The 13,629-nt window shown below is 42.4% G+C and overlaps 1 protein-coding gene across 1 annotated transcript in view; it reads left to right on the top strand.

Moving 5' to 3' along the window:
* UPK1B (uroplakin 1B) overlaps positions 1-13,629 on the top strand; it is a 29,485-nt gene that overhangs the window by 6,246 nt on the left and 9,610 nt on the right. The window contains exons 2-6 of the mRNA XM_032149118.2: positions 6,478-6,574; positions 7,537-7,737; positions 9,985-10,059; positions 10,730-10,852; positions 12,414-12,593. Coding sequence (XP_032005009.1) covers positions 6,506-6,574; positions 7,537-7,737; positions 9,985-10,059; positions 10,730-10,852; positions 12,414-12,593 — 648 coding nt within the window. The 5' untranslated portion in view covers positions 6,478-6,505. The remainder of the gene's footprint in view (positions 1-6,477; positions 6,575-7,536; positions 7,738-9,984; positions 10,060-10,729; positions 10,853-12,413; positions 12,594-13,629) is intronic.

The raw sequence follows: 13,629 nt of genomic DNA, 5'->3' as shown, positions 1-13,629 counted from the left end.
AGTTTCTATGTTACAGTCCTCTTAGGGCAGAAATGCTGCTTCTTCAGGAAACATCAGTTTTTGCTCTTAAGGTTTTCAGCTGATTGGAGGAGGCCAGCCATGTTATGGAGGGTAATCTGCTTTACTCAAAGTCTACTGATTTAAATGTTAATCACATCTAAAGAATATCTTCACAGCAATATCTAGACTGATATCTGACCAAACAACTGAACACCATATCCCAGCCAAGTTGACACACAAAATTAACCAGCTCAAGGTGTTCATTACAATACTTCTTTATCAGGCAGGCAGAGACAAAACTCAAGAAGTTATTAACAAAGGCAAAACTACTACCAAGCCCTAGAGAACACCACAGTTTATATTCTGTGTGTAGAGAAGTCACCATTTGTCCTTCCCTTTTGTTCTTTCTCCGTGCCTATCCTCTCTGGAAAGGTCAACAAATTCATAATGTCTTTTTTTTTAAAAAATATCCATTAGTGTGGAACTGTGTCAAAGCTTTTCTTTTTTAACCTAAAAAAAGTGCATTACTCTACCCCTATGCACAGGCATTTACTAATCTTCAAAGAACCCTAAACATCAGCCAGGGCTGATCTTTTCCTTTTGTAGAAATTGTGTCACCTTTCCTCTAAGTGTGCCAACAAAGCAGCTCTTCCTGAAGATCCATCCAGCTAATGTATTATAAAAGGAAACTCACTTGTCTCAGTTTTCCAGGACTTTTCTAGACGTCTTCCATTGAATGGGGGGCAGGGGGGAGTCTTTGACACAGGCTTTGTAAGGTCAGCTTACACGTTGTGACCAGTTTTTCAACATCACTTTTGAGTGTGCTCTTACTTCTTGGGTAACTGTCTTCTGAGCTCAGTAATTTGCCTATTTCTTTCTTTTCCTTTAGCTCTAGAACAGTAGTTTCCAATCGCTCTGGGGCTAGCTATGTGTTTAGGAGGTTTAGAGCTGGTGAGAAGATGCTCTGTGAGCCCAGGATTCCTACTCTCGTTTCAGCTAGAGAAGTACCATTCTGATCTGATTTCATATATTAGAGTTCCCTACTGAAATCATATTTCCCTATTTCCTTTGAAAATGTTGCTCTGTATAACAAAAATAATAATAATAAACCACTGGTTTTAGGTACCTTCACCAACCACTGGGCTATTAGCTCTAGTCTGTCTCCTTTATAAGACAAACATAAGCAAAATTAGTATTGGGTAACTAATATTGTATTAAAACTTCACATATATTCTCATTTAATTTTCATAGTAACCCTTGAAGTTAAGTATTACTATACTCATTTGAAGATAAAGCTCAAGAAGATTAAGTAACTTCTTGGGGTCACAAAACTAGTAAGTGGTAGAGCTAAGATTCAAACCCAGGTCTATCCAAAGCCCACATTCGTTCCACTTCACCATATTCTCTAACTTGCTCTTCAACAAAGCTCTAGGCAAATTATTAATCTGCACACTCATTTATTCAAATAAACATTTATTTATTTACTTTATCCTTTTATTTAGCAAAATAATTGAGTGCGCCTACTATATGTCAGGTACTATGCCACTTTGGACCTAGAAAGACAAATAAAACAGGGTCCCAAATGCCTCCTCCTACTTTAGAGACTCTTGCAATAAAGTGCAGGATGCCCTTCACAGGTTGGCAATGGGAGGAAAGAATGCAAAAGGGCAGCAGAGCAGAATCCTCTCTGAGTAATGTCTGTGTCAGGGAGAAAGTGGCCCCAGGACAAGGACAACCTCAGGGGCCATCTCTGTATCACCTCGCAGTCTGGGGCAGAGGCCTTAGAGCTGGCCAAAGGCAGAGGGATGAGGCCCAATGGCGAGTGTTAACTGTTCAGGAATGCTAATGGCATGCAAGGCGGGCCCCTCCCATGTGGATGTGCAGCTTGGTACCTGACTCTGGCCGCACCCCAAGCACAACTAGGAAGTGTTTTTCCTTCTCTCTCATGAATTCATCTATGGAAAATAAAAAAGAAGTACAAATGGGTATCTTTGTGTAAGCCTCCCAGTCCCTCGAGCAGAGCAACCCCTGTGCAGTGAACAGAGGGAAGGTGGAAGGAAGTCTGCTTCTCCTCAATCTAAGAGCCCTTGGCTGTGAGACCAGTCACTGTTAAAACCTCCCTTCTATCCCCCTGGGGTCACTGATGCATAAAACAAAATCATAACCCAATACCCTGCCCTTCCTAAATATCCTCTGGTTATAATTAATAGTTTCTTATATGTGTAAACAATCTTAGTGCTTACCTATTACTTTTGTATCTTTTATCTCATTTAGTGATCACAGCAACCCCATCTAACAAGTTGTAGTCTACTAATTTTATAAATGAGGAAGTAGACACTAAGAAAAACATTGTCCAACTTTACACAGCAATGATAATGACAGCACAAAGCTGGGACTTGAACTCTGGCATTCTGATGCCAAGTCCAGTGCAGTCACCATTGTACTAGACATTAGACTATGCTGTGAGCCACTGGAAGCCTACACTTGGCTCTCTCTTGACATTTGTGGCCATTTGGGGGATGCAGCAAATGTTTTAGGTCCTCTAGACACCAGTCTAGTCTAAAATACAAGTGGCCAAGTAGAAGCTATGAAATGCTAACCTCTCATTGACTTGCACATTGAACATTTTACTTCTAAGAATTCTGGTCTTGGGGGTAGGTGGATGAGCTGTAGATTTTTGATACATCTAGACAGGTTTTCTGGAAAAGCATGTGGGTACAGCACTGAGTTTGGGGGAAATATGCAAATATGAGCATCGTGTCAAGGGGCTAAAGAGACAAGAAGCTGGAGATGTGAGTGAAGAAAGGCCTAGTGTTTCCGACCTTTGCGAAGGTAGAGTCACCTGAGCAGGGAAATGTGTCTGGTCTCTCCACGCCAGGTGTTTCTATTTCTACTGAAAGCATTTGTTATATAGCAAGACTTTATAAACTGTAGAGTGTTTAGCAAATGATCTGGGGCCAGGCAGACCTGTGTTTCAGTCTCAGCTTCTGCACTTTTTAGCAATGTGGCCTTGGGCAAATTAATCTCTCCAAGCTTATCTTATTTTTTTTTGGAGATAGAGTTTTGCTCTGTTGCCCATTGCAGTGGCCCAATCATGGCTCACCGCAACCTCCACCTCCCAGGTTCAAGCGATTCTCCTGACTCAGCCTCCCAAGTAGCTGGGATTACAGGCACCTGCCACCATGCTCGGCTAATTTTTGTATTTTTAGTAGAGACGGGGTTTTGCCATGTTGGCCAGGCTGGTCTTGAACTCCTGACCTCAGGTGATCTGCCTGCCTCAGCCTCCCAAACTGCTGGGACTACAGGTGTGAACCACCATGCCCAGCCCCTTTTCTTTATACAAACAATGGCAAGACAACAGATTCTCCCCTAGATCCTTCGGAAGAAACACAGCCCTGATTTTAGCCTGGTGAGACTCATTTTAGACCTCTGCCCTCCAGAACTGTAAGATACATTTCTGTTGTTTTAAGCCACGAAGTTCATGGCAATTTGTTTCAGCAGCAATAGGAAATGCAGACCTGAAATACCCATCTCTCAGGTCTGTTGAGAAGATGAATATCAAATGCCTAACATAGTGCCAAGAGCATTGTAAGTGCCCAATAAAATGGCAGTTTTCATCACTATTTCCTTATCTTGGAAGACAGGAGTAGCTAAATTATCATGTGCCATTGATACCAAAGGCCTAAGGGAGAAGAAGAGAATGCATAGTGAAAAAGGAGAACATTTTAGTGGCCAGAAAATTCAGAATACCTTGCCCACCGATACATTACCACCTTCCGATAACCAACCCACAGCTGGGCTGCCTCCCTGGCATTTTCTGTCACGTCCTTGCCTAGGTTTCTTCAATTTATGCTTTTCTTTTTGCTCAGAGCAAGTTTCTACCTTCCTTCTTTTCTTCCACTTTTATCTGCGTTTTCCACCCTAATTCTGACTCCTGCAATTCTCCCATAGAATATTCATTTGCTCTTTTCCGGTTGTCTAAACTGTGTGTGGCAGAGTCATCTCTGGAAGTCTGTATGTCACGGGGCATAATTGGGTCACCCAGGCCATCTCCCTTGATTGGGGCCCCTGCAGTTCCTTTCTGGACCAATAAAGCCCCTCAGTGTTGCCTCTGTCCTTCTCCACAGCCCTCCTTGTCCCCTTGATGTGCACAGTCATTTTTGCTTTGAACCCATGCTGTAATTGCACTTTAAACTCCTTGAGGCCAGGCGCAGTGGCTCACGCCTGTAATCCCAGCACTTTAGGAGGCCAAGGCAGGAAGATCACAAGGTCAGGAGTTCGAGACCAGCCTGGCCAATATGGTGAAACCCCATCTCTACTAAAAATACAAAAAAAAAAAAAAAGCCAGGTGTAGCAGTAGGCACCTGTAGTCCCAGCTACTAGGGAGGCTGAAGCAGAATAGCTTGAACCTGAGAGGTGGATGTTGCAGTGAGCCAAGATCATGCCACTGCACTCCAGCCTGGGCAACAGAGTGAGACTCTGTCACTAATAATAATAACAATAATAATAATAATAATAAAGTTCTTGAAAGAAGAAACTGTCTTCTTTCACACAGTACAGAATCAGTACGAGTTGATATCGGTGCTGAATTTGGCCTCTACTGATTTCTGCCCTTTCCTCTCTATGCTTCTGTTATCTGAACTCCTACCTTTCACAGTCTATTTACTTTGGTCTCTAGTTTAGATACTAACCCAACTGGTCAGGAATAATGTCTGTACATACCAGTAATGAACTTTACAATGTGACTCAGCCAGCTACATGAGTAAGTTTCCCCCTTGGGGGAGTTTGTGCAGTCTAACACGCAACAATAACTGGAAAGAATGAATGAAATTTCTAAGCAGAAAGAAATGAATGGCATTTCTAAGCAGAAACTACACAGAGATCCAATGGCCCAGATTCTTCCATTTCTCCAGCAAACATGAATTGAGTACCCACTGTGTGCCAAATTCTGAGCCAAAAATGCTCATAAATTTTAACTCAACTTGTCACAGCTACCCAGGTAAACAGATAAAGGAAAATATTTAGAGATGTCTAAACTTACTTGGAAGGTTGTTAATACTTACAGCGTAAAAATGAGGTTAAAATTTATCAAGGCTTGAGACAGATAGAAGGTTTGCCTCCCACTGCTACCCTACAAAACTAAGACTCTGGCCAAATTGACTGGTTTGCTATCTTGTGGGCACCTTGCTCTTCTGTCTCTACTCCCTAACTTTCCCTTTCTCTTTACCTGGAATGTCACACACCCCCACCTCACTCCCACACATATCCACCTCTACTCTACGTATCAAACCACACACATCCTGCAAGACCTACGTCTTCCCGCCTCAGGACTCCCACAGGATTCCGTCTCACTACGTGTAGTATGATTGTGTGGGAATGCATCTTAGTTTCCCTACTAACGCAAAAAATCCTAGAATACAATAATCTCCCTTACATGTCTTTGTATGCCTCAGAATGCATATTGAACCATTTAATACATCTTTTATTTACAGCAGGAATGCATGAATTGATTAAATGTTGAGAGCTGTAGATGGCTTTTCTCAAGGTGCTTCAAGTGCGGAAGCCCAAGTGATTGACCCACACGCTTACCTTTGTGTTCCTTCCAGAAAATCCTCAGGGAGGTGAAAGACCCATGTTCAGCTGTGTATGGCACCAAAGTCTATACATAGTTTCTGGGAGTCATTGTGGGCTGTGGGGAAGCATGTGGACTCTGGAGTCACACACACCAAGGTCTCTAGCCTAGCTCTGCCACTTACTGGTTGTGTGACCCCAGGGAACTTAATTCACCAATTTAATCTTTAGTTTCCTCATCTGCAAAATGGAGCCTCCTCACCTTTCTTCTTTTTCCACCTGACTGGGTTATGAGAATTAGACGCGTGCATGCAAAGCACCTGGTGGAGTGGCACACACCTGGCAGAAGGAAGTAAATGCTAGTCCCCGTTTTCACTTCCCCTCATATACAATGGGGCACTTTTTTATTTGCCAACTATTTCTTTGAAGATAATAAAATACTCAGAAAATGATAGTTTTTAAAAGCAGCCTACAGTCCACATGGGAAGCAACCACTAACTCTGGCCATGAGTTTACCCTTTGGGTTTCCATTTGTCATGGCCAAGGGCAGTGAGGGCTACGCCAGGGACCCTCAGTGTGCTTTGGCCCTGCCCAGTCACCACCTCAGGTCTACCTCTTGTGCTTTCCACCTTGTGGGGCTCAGTCCACCACTCAGAAGGATGCATTCTGCACACTCCTTGCCTGAAAGAACTCCTGAAAGGCACTGACCAGGCTCTGGAAGGCTATATTCTTTTCCTTCTTTATAAAAGTTATGTGATTACTAAGCTCAATAATCAAATGTCCTTCATTGCTAAAAGATTATATGGCTTTGGTTTGGATGCTTTGGGAACAAGGAGGCAATACGCAATGGCATGGTTTACTCATGTTACAGAAACTGTAGCAGTTATTTGGTAATGCTTTCAACAGTGCCTTCAGCTTGTGGGAAATCCTGAAGATGGCCAAAGACGACTCCACTGTTCGTTGCTTCCAGGGCCTGCTGATTTTTGGAAATGTGATTATTGGTGTAAGTAATGATTATTTTCCAGGAAATTCTGCTCTTCCTGTAATCATAACTCTAGATTAATCAAAAGTAAGAGTTTAAAGGAAAATAATGCTGTAATTACTGGCTTCCTATATTTTTGCTTCATTTTAAGAAATGTGTTAGTAAATATGCTAGCTAGAATTTAACTGTATGTCAAAAGATCATGGTTGAAAAAATAGATATTTTCCTCCCAACTTTAAAATATAAGTATCTAAAAGGAGTCATGTCAACCACAGTCAGTGTCTAAACACCCTGACTACGAACACACTTCACTGTATCTTTTCTATGTCACCTTGGTTTGATTTCCATGGGACTCTGCTGTTAAGGTTTTTTGGGACAGATGCTTGCATCTTTTCTCCTCATACAGAGGCCAGTACCAGGGTGTAAGAATAATACAGAGGCCACACTGTGTGGGTCTGGTGGCATAGAAGAACATTTATTTTGGAGTCCAGAGCTCTTGGCCCAGCTCTCCCTCTGACTCCCCATATGACTCTGGCCATCACCTTTCAAGGCCAAGATTCCTCATCTATAAAATGTGGGTGTTGGCAAAGAGAAGCAGCAAGGTTCCTCTCAGTTGTCACTGATAAATATGACCAGGACCAGCTCAAATATTACAACCCAGAAATGTGGGTCATGACATGAGGGCGGGGGAGATCATTCTCATACCAGAAGGCATTATTTGAGTGATTCATGCCCCAAGGACATTGTGGATGGTCTGAAATTGTGTGGGTCTGTTACTAAATTGACACAATAATATGTGAAGGGATGTATGCAACCAGTTAGTAGGATGGAAGTTGTTGTTTGATTTCCTGGCAATGGGGAGTTTAGATTAGTTGCATAAAGCCTGTATGGGAAAGGGAGCCAGTCACTCTTACCTTCCCCACCCTCCACCCCCTTTCCCAAAGCTGCACTCCTGATGGAGCCCACCCTTCATTTGCCCCCAGTGTTGCGGCATTGCCCTGACCGCGGAGTGCATCTTCTTTGTATCTGACCAACACAGCCTCTACCCACTGCTTGAAGCCACCGACAACGATGACATCTATGGGGCTGCCTGGATCGGCATATTTGTGGGCATCTGCCTCTTCTGCCTGTCTGTTCTAGGCATTGTAGGTATCGTGAAGTCCAGCAGGAAAATTCTTCTGGCGGTAAGACCTCAAAATTCTCTGGAGTTGTCTCCCTGAGCCAATTGTAATGGATTCTTTCTTCTTCACTGAGCAATGTTTTGGCTTTCGGTTGGGGAGCAGGAAGTACCAGATGAGGGGTGAGGAGGGGAAGACTTTCCCTGCAGTGAAATTGTCCACATGGAGGCAAAGATGCCCTCCGCTATTGCAAGTCCAGAAGGCTCCAGTACAGAGAAGCCAAAGGGGAGACACCTGAGGGTAACCTGATGAGTATTTTCCATATTGTGCCTCTACAGCTGGTGTCTGCAAACACCCAGTAGGTACAGCTAGGAGCTATATAGGCCAAAGGAGAGACACATTGAGAATTCATTCATTAGATTTTTTTCTCTTGGCAATAAGTTGCTTAAAACATTTTGATATTAATTAGGCATTAATATATTAGGATATAAAATACAAAATATGCATACATTTTTAAAAGAAAGTATAAGCTTTCAAAGATTTTTGAGCTCAAGGTTGATGATTCCCTATCATAGCCTATACTCCCCACATTATCATCCAATCTGCTTTTCAGGGACCCCAGAAAACCTTGATAAGCACTACTGTAGAGTGAGCCTTCAGCTCATACCTGCCTGTGGGGGCTTTAACTCCGTGCATCAAGGAGAGGCTTCTGCCCCAAACCACAGACAGCAAGACCATGCCCTGCCTTTGCAGATGAAAGCAAATTTGCAGGCAGCAGAGCTGAGAAACCTCAGTGTTAGGCCTGGACCCCTACTCTCTGCCCCAATACTTAGGGCAGCAGTTTCACACTATGATGGAACATGCCTCCAATCCCCCACCCCCGAAATAACCCTTTTATTCAAATGCTGCAGGACCTCATTTCCCCCTTTACAGAATGAGTCCAGCGATGTAAGGTGCTTGTTAGTTTATTCTTCCATTGAACTAACCATTGTCCTGGTTCCAGCGGATTACAGAATATTTACATTCTCTGGTTCCTTACTGTGTGTAAGTTCCAGGGCAAAAGTATCCACTTTTGGTGGGTGGGGAAAGGAATACAGGAAAAAGGGAGAGGAGACACAGGTGTTCCTAAAGACAAATTCGCTTGCATCCCAGCCTCACTTTGGGCCAGCCATGTGCATGCCTTACAGCCAGGAGAACTGAGCTGGGGAGGCAAAGGGGCTAAAGGAGGAAACACCTCACTGCATGCCTCCTTTCTGGAGCGTCTTTATGAGGAGCCAGCAAAGCTCTTGGCAAGGGGCAAGGCAGCAGCTAATACTGGAAAAAATGTTCTGGGGCCTCTGAAGGTGCTCCTGCTGTTGACTGTAGCCAGAGCTTTATTCTGGGCTTAGTGAGGGCAACAGAGGGTCCTACTTGGAGAGCCTCCCATACCCAAAGAGGAGGACAGTTTTCCCTGCATGCCCTGCTGACACTGACCACAGTGTCCCTTCTCCCAAGAGTGTGTGCAAGGCTGGGGAAGGCAAAGATGGAACTCTTGCAAACACACTCCATCCCAGATTCAGAGGTCATTTACTGTTCAGATATTTTCCAGCCAGAAATAGGGTCACTGTCATGTGGAGGTATCACGTGCACATGCACCCATGTGCCCATGCTCGCGCACACACAACACCACTACCACACACAGCAAATGCCATTTCACTAAACTGAGCCAATGTACTTTGAGTGCGGGTGCGTGTGAAAGAACACCCGCAAATCGCTCTGCACTTGGAGGCTGCCTCTCCCCTGATGAGACTGGATGCTTGTTAGGAAAGACCCTAGATGTTCAACATTATCCAGTTCATCTTTTTCTGAACTCTGTGATTCTAAATTTTCAGCAAATTGTAAAGAAAATTTCTCCGAAATTCCAAAATTAAAGGGGATTTATGAGGCCCTATATTGTATGTGATACACTAAGACTCTCTTGCCACTCACTGAGCATGCACATGCATGTAAATGCACACACTCACGTGTGTGCGCGCACACATCACGCCAGTTCATTCTCTTGTACTTGTTTTTCCCAGTTAAAATAGAAACTCAGGAAACTGGACTGAGGAAGCTCTGTATTCAATGACTATTTGTTCTCTGGAGAAAAGGAGAGAAGTGAGCTGACTAGCACCAAGCCCCAATCCAAGCCACTGATCAATGAGGGTTTGTTGAATAACTACATGAATGATTACATGATTATATGACAAATTTGCTGAAAAATCATAATTATTTGGGCAAGTCGCTCTTTGACGGGTAAATGTAATTCTTTTATCTCATTTATTTCCCTTCCAGTATTTCATTCTGATGTTTATAGTATATGCCTTTGAAGTGGCATCTTGTATCACAGCAGCAACGCAACGAGACTTTGTGAGTACAACCTCAAAAAGCAAAATAATATGAATTATCATCATTATAACAACCAACATGTATTAACCCCTTACTATGTGCCCAGGCAATCCAATATGTGCAGTAATAATACATATATCATTTTACTTAATCCTCATAAATCTATGAAATAGGCATTATCACTCTTATCACTCTTGTCATCTTAGAAATGAAAAAAATGAGACAGAAAGGTAAAATGACTTGTCTAAAGTGACATAGTTGGCAACTGAAAGAGCAAGAATTCTGAACCCAGATGGCCTGACTCCCAGGGCAAAAGTGTATAATCTCCTGTGGGTTTCACCTCTCTGCCATGGCCATGGGCCTTCCAATGGGAGGATCTCTGTTCTACCTCAACTAAGACTTGCTCTCAATTCTACATCTTTCTTTCTCTCCCATTCTCTGTTTCCCTAGCCTAAGCCACCCTATAGTATGTGTTCCCCTGACCTCATAGTGATTTCTTCTAAGATGAGAGTCTCTTCTCTGCATGGGGACTTACGCCAACCTCAGCCAGCTGTACTTGGTGCCTCTGAGTACAGTTCTGCTCCAGGAGAGAATGTTCAGTGTCCCCAGGAACAGACAGAGAAAAATATTTTCCTCTCCTTGAAAATTAGTGTGCTAACTCTCCCTCTTGTGTTGCCTCTTTCTACTATAGTTCACACCCAACCTCTTCCTGAAGCAGATGCTAGAGAGGTACCAAAACAACAGCCCTCCAAACAATGATGACCAGTGGAAAAACAACGGAGTCACCAAAACCTGGGACAGGCTCATGCTCCAGGTAAGACCTGCGGTCTTGGGGAGATGCCATTTTTATTTACTGGTGGGAGTGGGTGTCATACACATGATTCAGTGGGACCCTATATTTTATTTCAAGCCATGATGGTTAGCTTACATTTGTTGGAATGATTTTGTCAAGAAATTTAGATTAATCGTATACTCTCCCTCTTAGAACTCAGGTATCATTTACATTAAAAGAAAAACATTTTCTCTACCCCACAGTGAACTTGAGGGGTAATTACTGCCTGTTTCACCTTTTTGGTACCTCTTCACAACTCCTGTGAGCTAGTCTTGCCAAGGACCAGGCACTATGTCTTGATTTGATCACCTAATTTTCTCCAACTGGCAATCATAGTTTATGTCCATGTTTATCTCCAATGCCATCAAAAGTCCAAGTCTTCCAGAATATCCACCATCACCCCCACATTGCCCTCTGTACACAAATTGTTATCCTCTACATAACTACCAGTCTGACCCAGCTTTCTCACTGGCCCCTGCTCCTACTCCACACCCCACCACCAACTTTTTACAGTCTGTCATCAGCAAACTCCCTTATAGCCACCACTCCTTCTATGAACTCTTTACTATCTTTTTCTTGCTTCATTGGAAATTCGGCTATCTCCTGGGAGTACTACCTGCCCTTCATTTTCCTCCATATCCATGTACCATAGGACCTGGAAATTGGCTAGGTGTCCTTCTTGCTCCCCTTGGCTGCCATACTATTTGCTTCCTTGATCTACATCACCCCTTATCCCTCCTTGTCATTACTTACCAGCCTCCCTACCCTCAGTTGTTCTCCTGCCTTCATTAGGGATTTCAATATCTCACTGTCTACCTCTTCAGTCATACTCCTGATATCCCACCTAGAAACTTCAGCAGCCACATGGATGACTCAGCAACATTTAGTCTCACAATTCCTTGTCCTACCCCATTCCAAAGATTTTGTCTTCCTCCCCACCTCCACCCTCTTCCATGACCATAGCCAGCATGCCATCACCAATAGCTGTGCCACTAAGAACATTCCACTCTCTGACCATTAATTTCTATCATTTCTTTCATTTATATATATCAGAATAATATATATATCATTATATATAGCAGACATATCAGAATAATTATTCCTCTCTCACATTGTTATATCAATATATTAGTGCAGTATCAATCAAAATTAACATTTATTAAGAGTTTACCATAAGCCAGGCACTGTATTGAGCACATTAAGTATATTAACTCATTTAAGCCTTAAAAAAACTCTATGAGATAGGTACTATATTCCAATTTTACAGTTAAGGAAACTGAGGCCTAGAGAGTTTAAGTAACATGTCAATGGCTACACGGCTCACTAATGACTAGTAAAGTAACAAGTGTAAAAAGTATTTTACAAACTGTAAAATGTAAGTTGTAAGTTATCAATACCTTCAGCTGTCATTTGGGGATTTCTTAGTAAATGTAAGATACGGTACACTTTCTGTATCTTCTTTCTCTACAAAATGTCAGTTGCTACATTGATGGCTCTAGTAGGGACCACGAAAGAGAATTTTGTATCTCTCATCTACTGACAGGACAATTGCTGTGGCGTAAATGGCCCATCAGACTGGCAAAAATACACGTCTGCTTTCCGGACTGAGAATAATGATGCTGACTATCCCTGGCCTCGTCAATGCTGTGTTATGAACAATCTTAAAGAACCTCTCAACCTAGAGGCTTGTAAACTAGGTGTGCCTGGTTTTTATCACAATCAGGTGAGTCCTCTCTTCTCCCAAGACTTCCCAGGAGGTTCTGCTGCTCTTTATGAGAAAAATATTGGTCAACTGTAGGAAATAGTCTTTCAGTAAGGAATTCTACATTCTTTTCCCTAAACCTCATGTTAACTATTTCTTTCTCTGTTAATAAACTGCAAATGCTAAACCAGGACTGATGGGGCAAATTTACATCTTAATAAAATTAACAAAACATGAGAATTGCAATAGCAGAATCCAACTTTGTTTAAATAAAGACAATTTGTACAATGTATAGAATTGGTATGTCAAGAAATATTTACATTAAACAAAGTTTTGCTCTAGTTTTGCAAAATGTAAATTTGAAGGGATGATGTGCAAAAAGAATGTTTTGCCAATTCCAAAGCAATGACTATTGCTGAGGATAAATGTAGTAATTACACATCCACATTCCTTATTCAATGGTAAAGTAGGACAGTCTTAATAAACATTAGGTTGGTGATTTGGATGGAAGGTAGTTTACATACAGATAGTTTTTGAAAAAGTTTCCAGGCTGATGAGGATAATGTGATTACGATCATGAAAACTAACATTTATTGCATACTTACTAAATGCCAAACACTGTTTCAAGTGCCACACATATACTATCTCCTTTAATGCTCAGTAGTAGGTGCCAGTAGGATCCCTGTTTTATAAACGAAGAACTTAGACATAGAGATACTAATAAATACCTTGCCAAGGTCACACAACTAGTAAATGTCTGTCTTTTCAAAAAACTCTCTGGCTTTTGAAACATGAGTTTTCTGGCTTCAAGCACAGTCTCTAAGCCAATGAAAACTTGTTAATATTCCCCAAAAGCCCTGATGAGAACCTCCATGTACTTGTAGTCAGCATCTGCTGACCCTGTACACTGAAATGCTGTGCTCTGCTCAGGGATTTACCTTTTTAAGGAAAGCTAGTTGTGTACCAGCTCATTAAATAATTGAGAAATGTCAGGCTGTTTTGTTTGGGAGTAGTACAAACTGCATGTTCAGATTGAGGGACATGGCACTGTTGCTGA

Source organism: Hylobates moloch, unplaced genomic scaffold (genome assembly GCF_009828535.3).
Source record: "Hylobates moloch isolate HMO894 unplaced genomic scaffold, HMol_V3 SCAFFOLD_4, whole genome shotgun sequence".
In the NCBI taxonomy this organism is placed as follows: Eukaryota; Metazoa; Chordata; class Mammalia; order Primates; family Hylobatidae; genus Hylobates; species Hylobates moloch.
The sequence above is the reverse complement of the archived record's forward strand: the minus strand, read 5'-3'. Positions and strand labels throughout refer to the sequence as shown.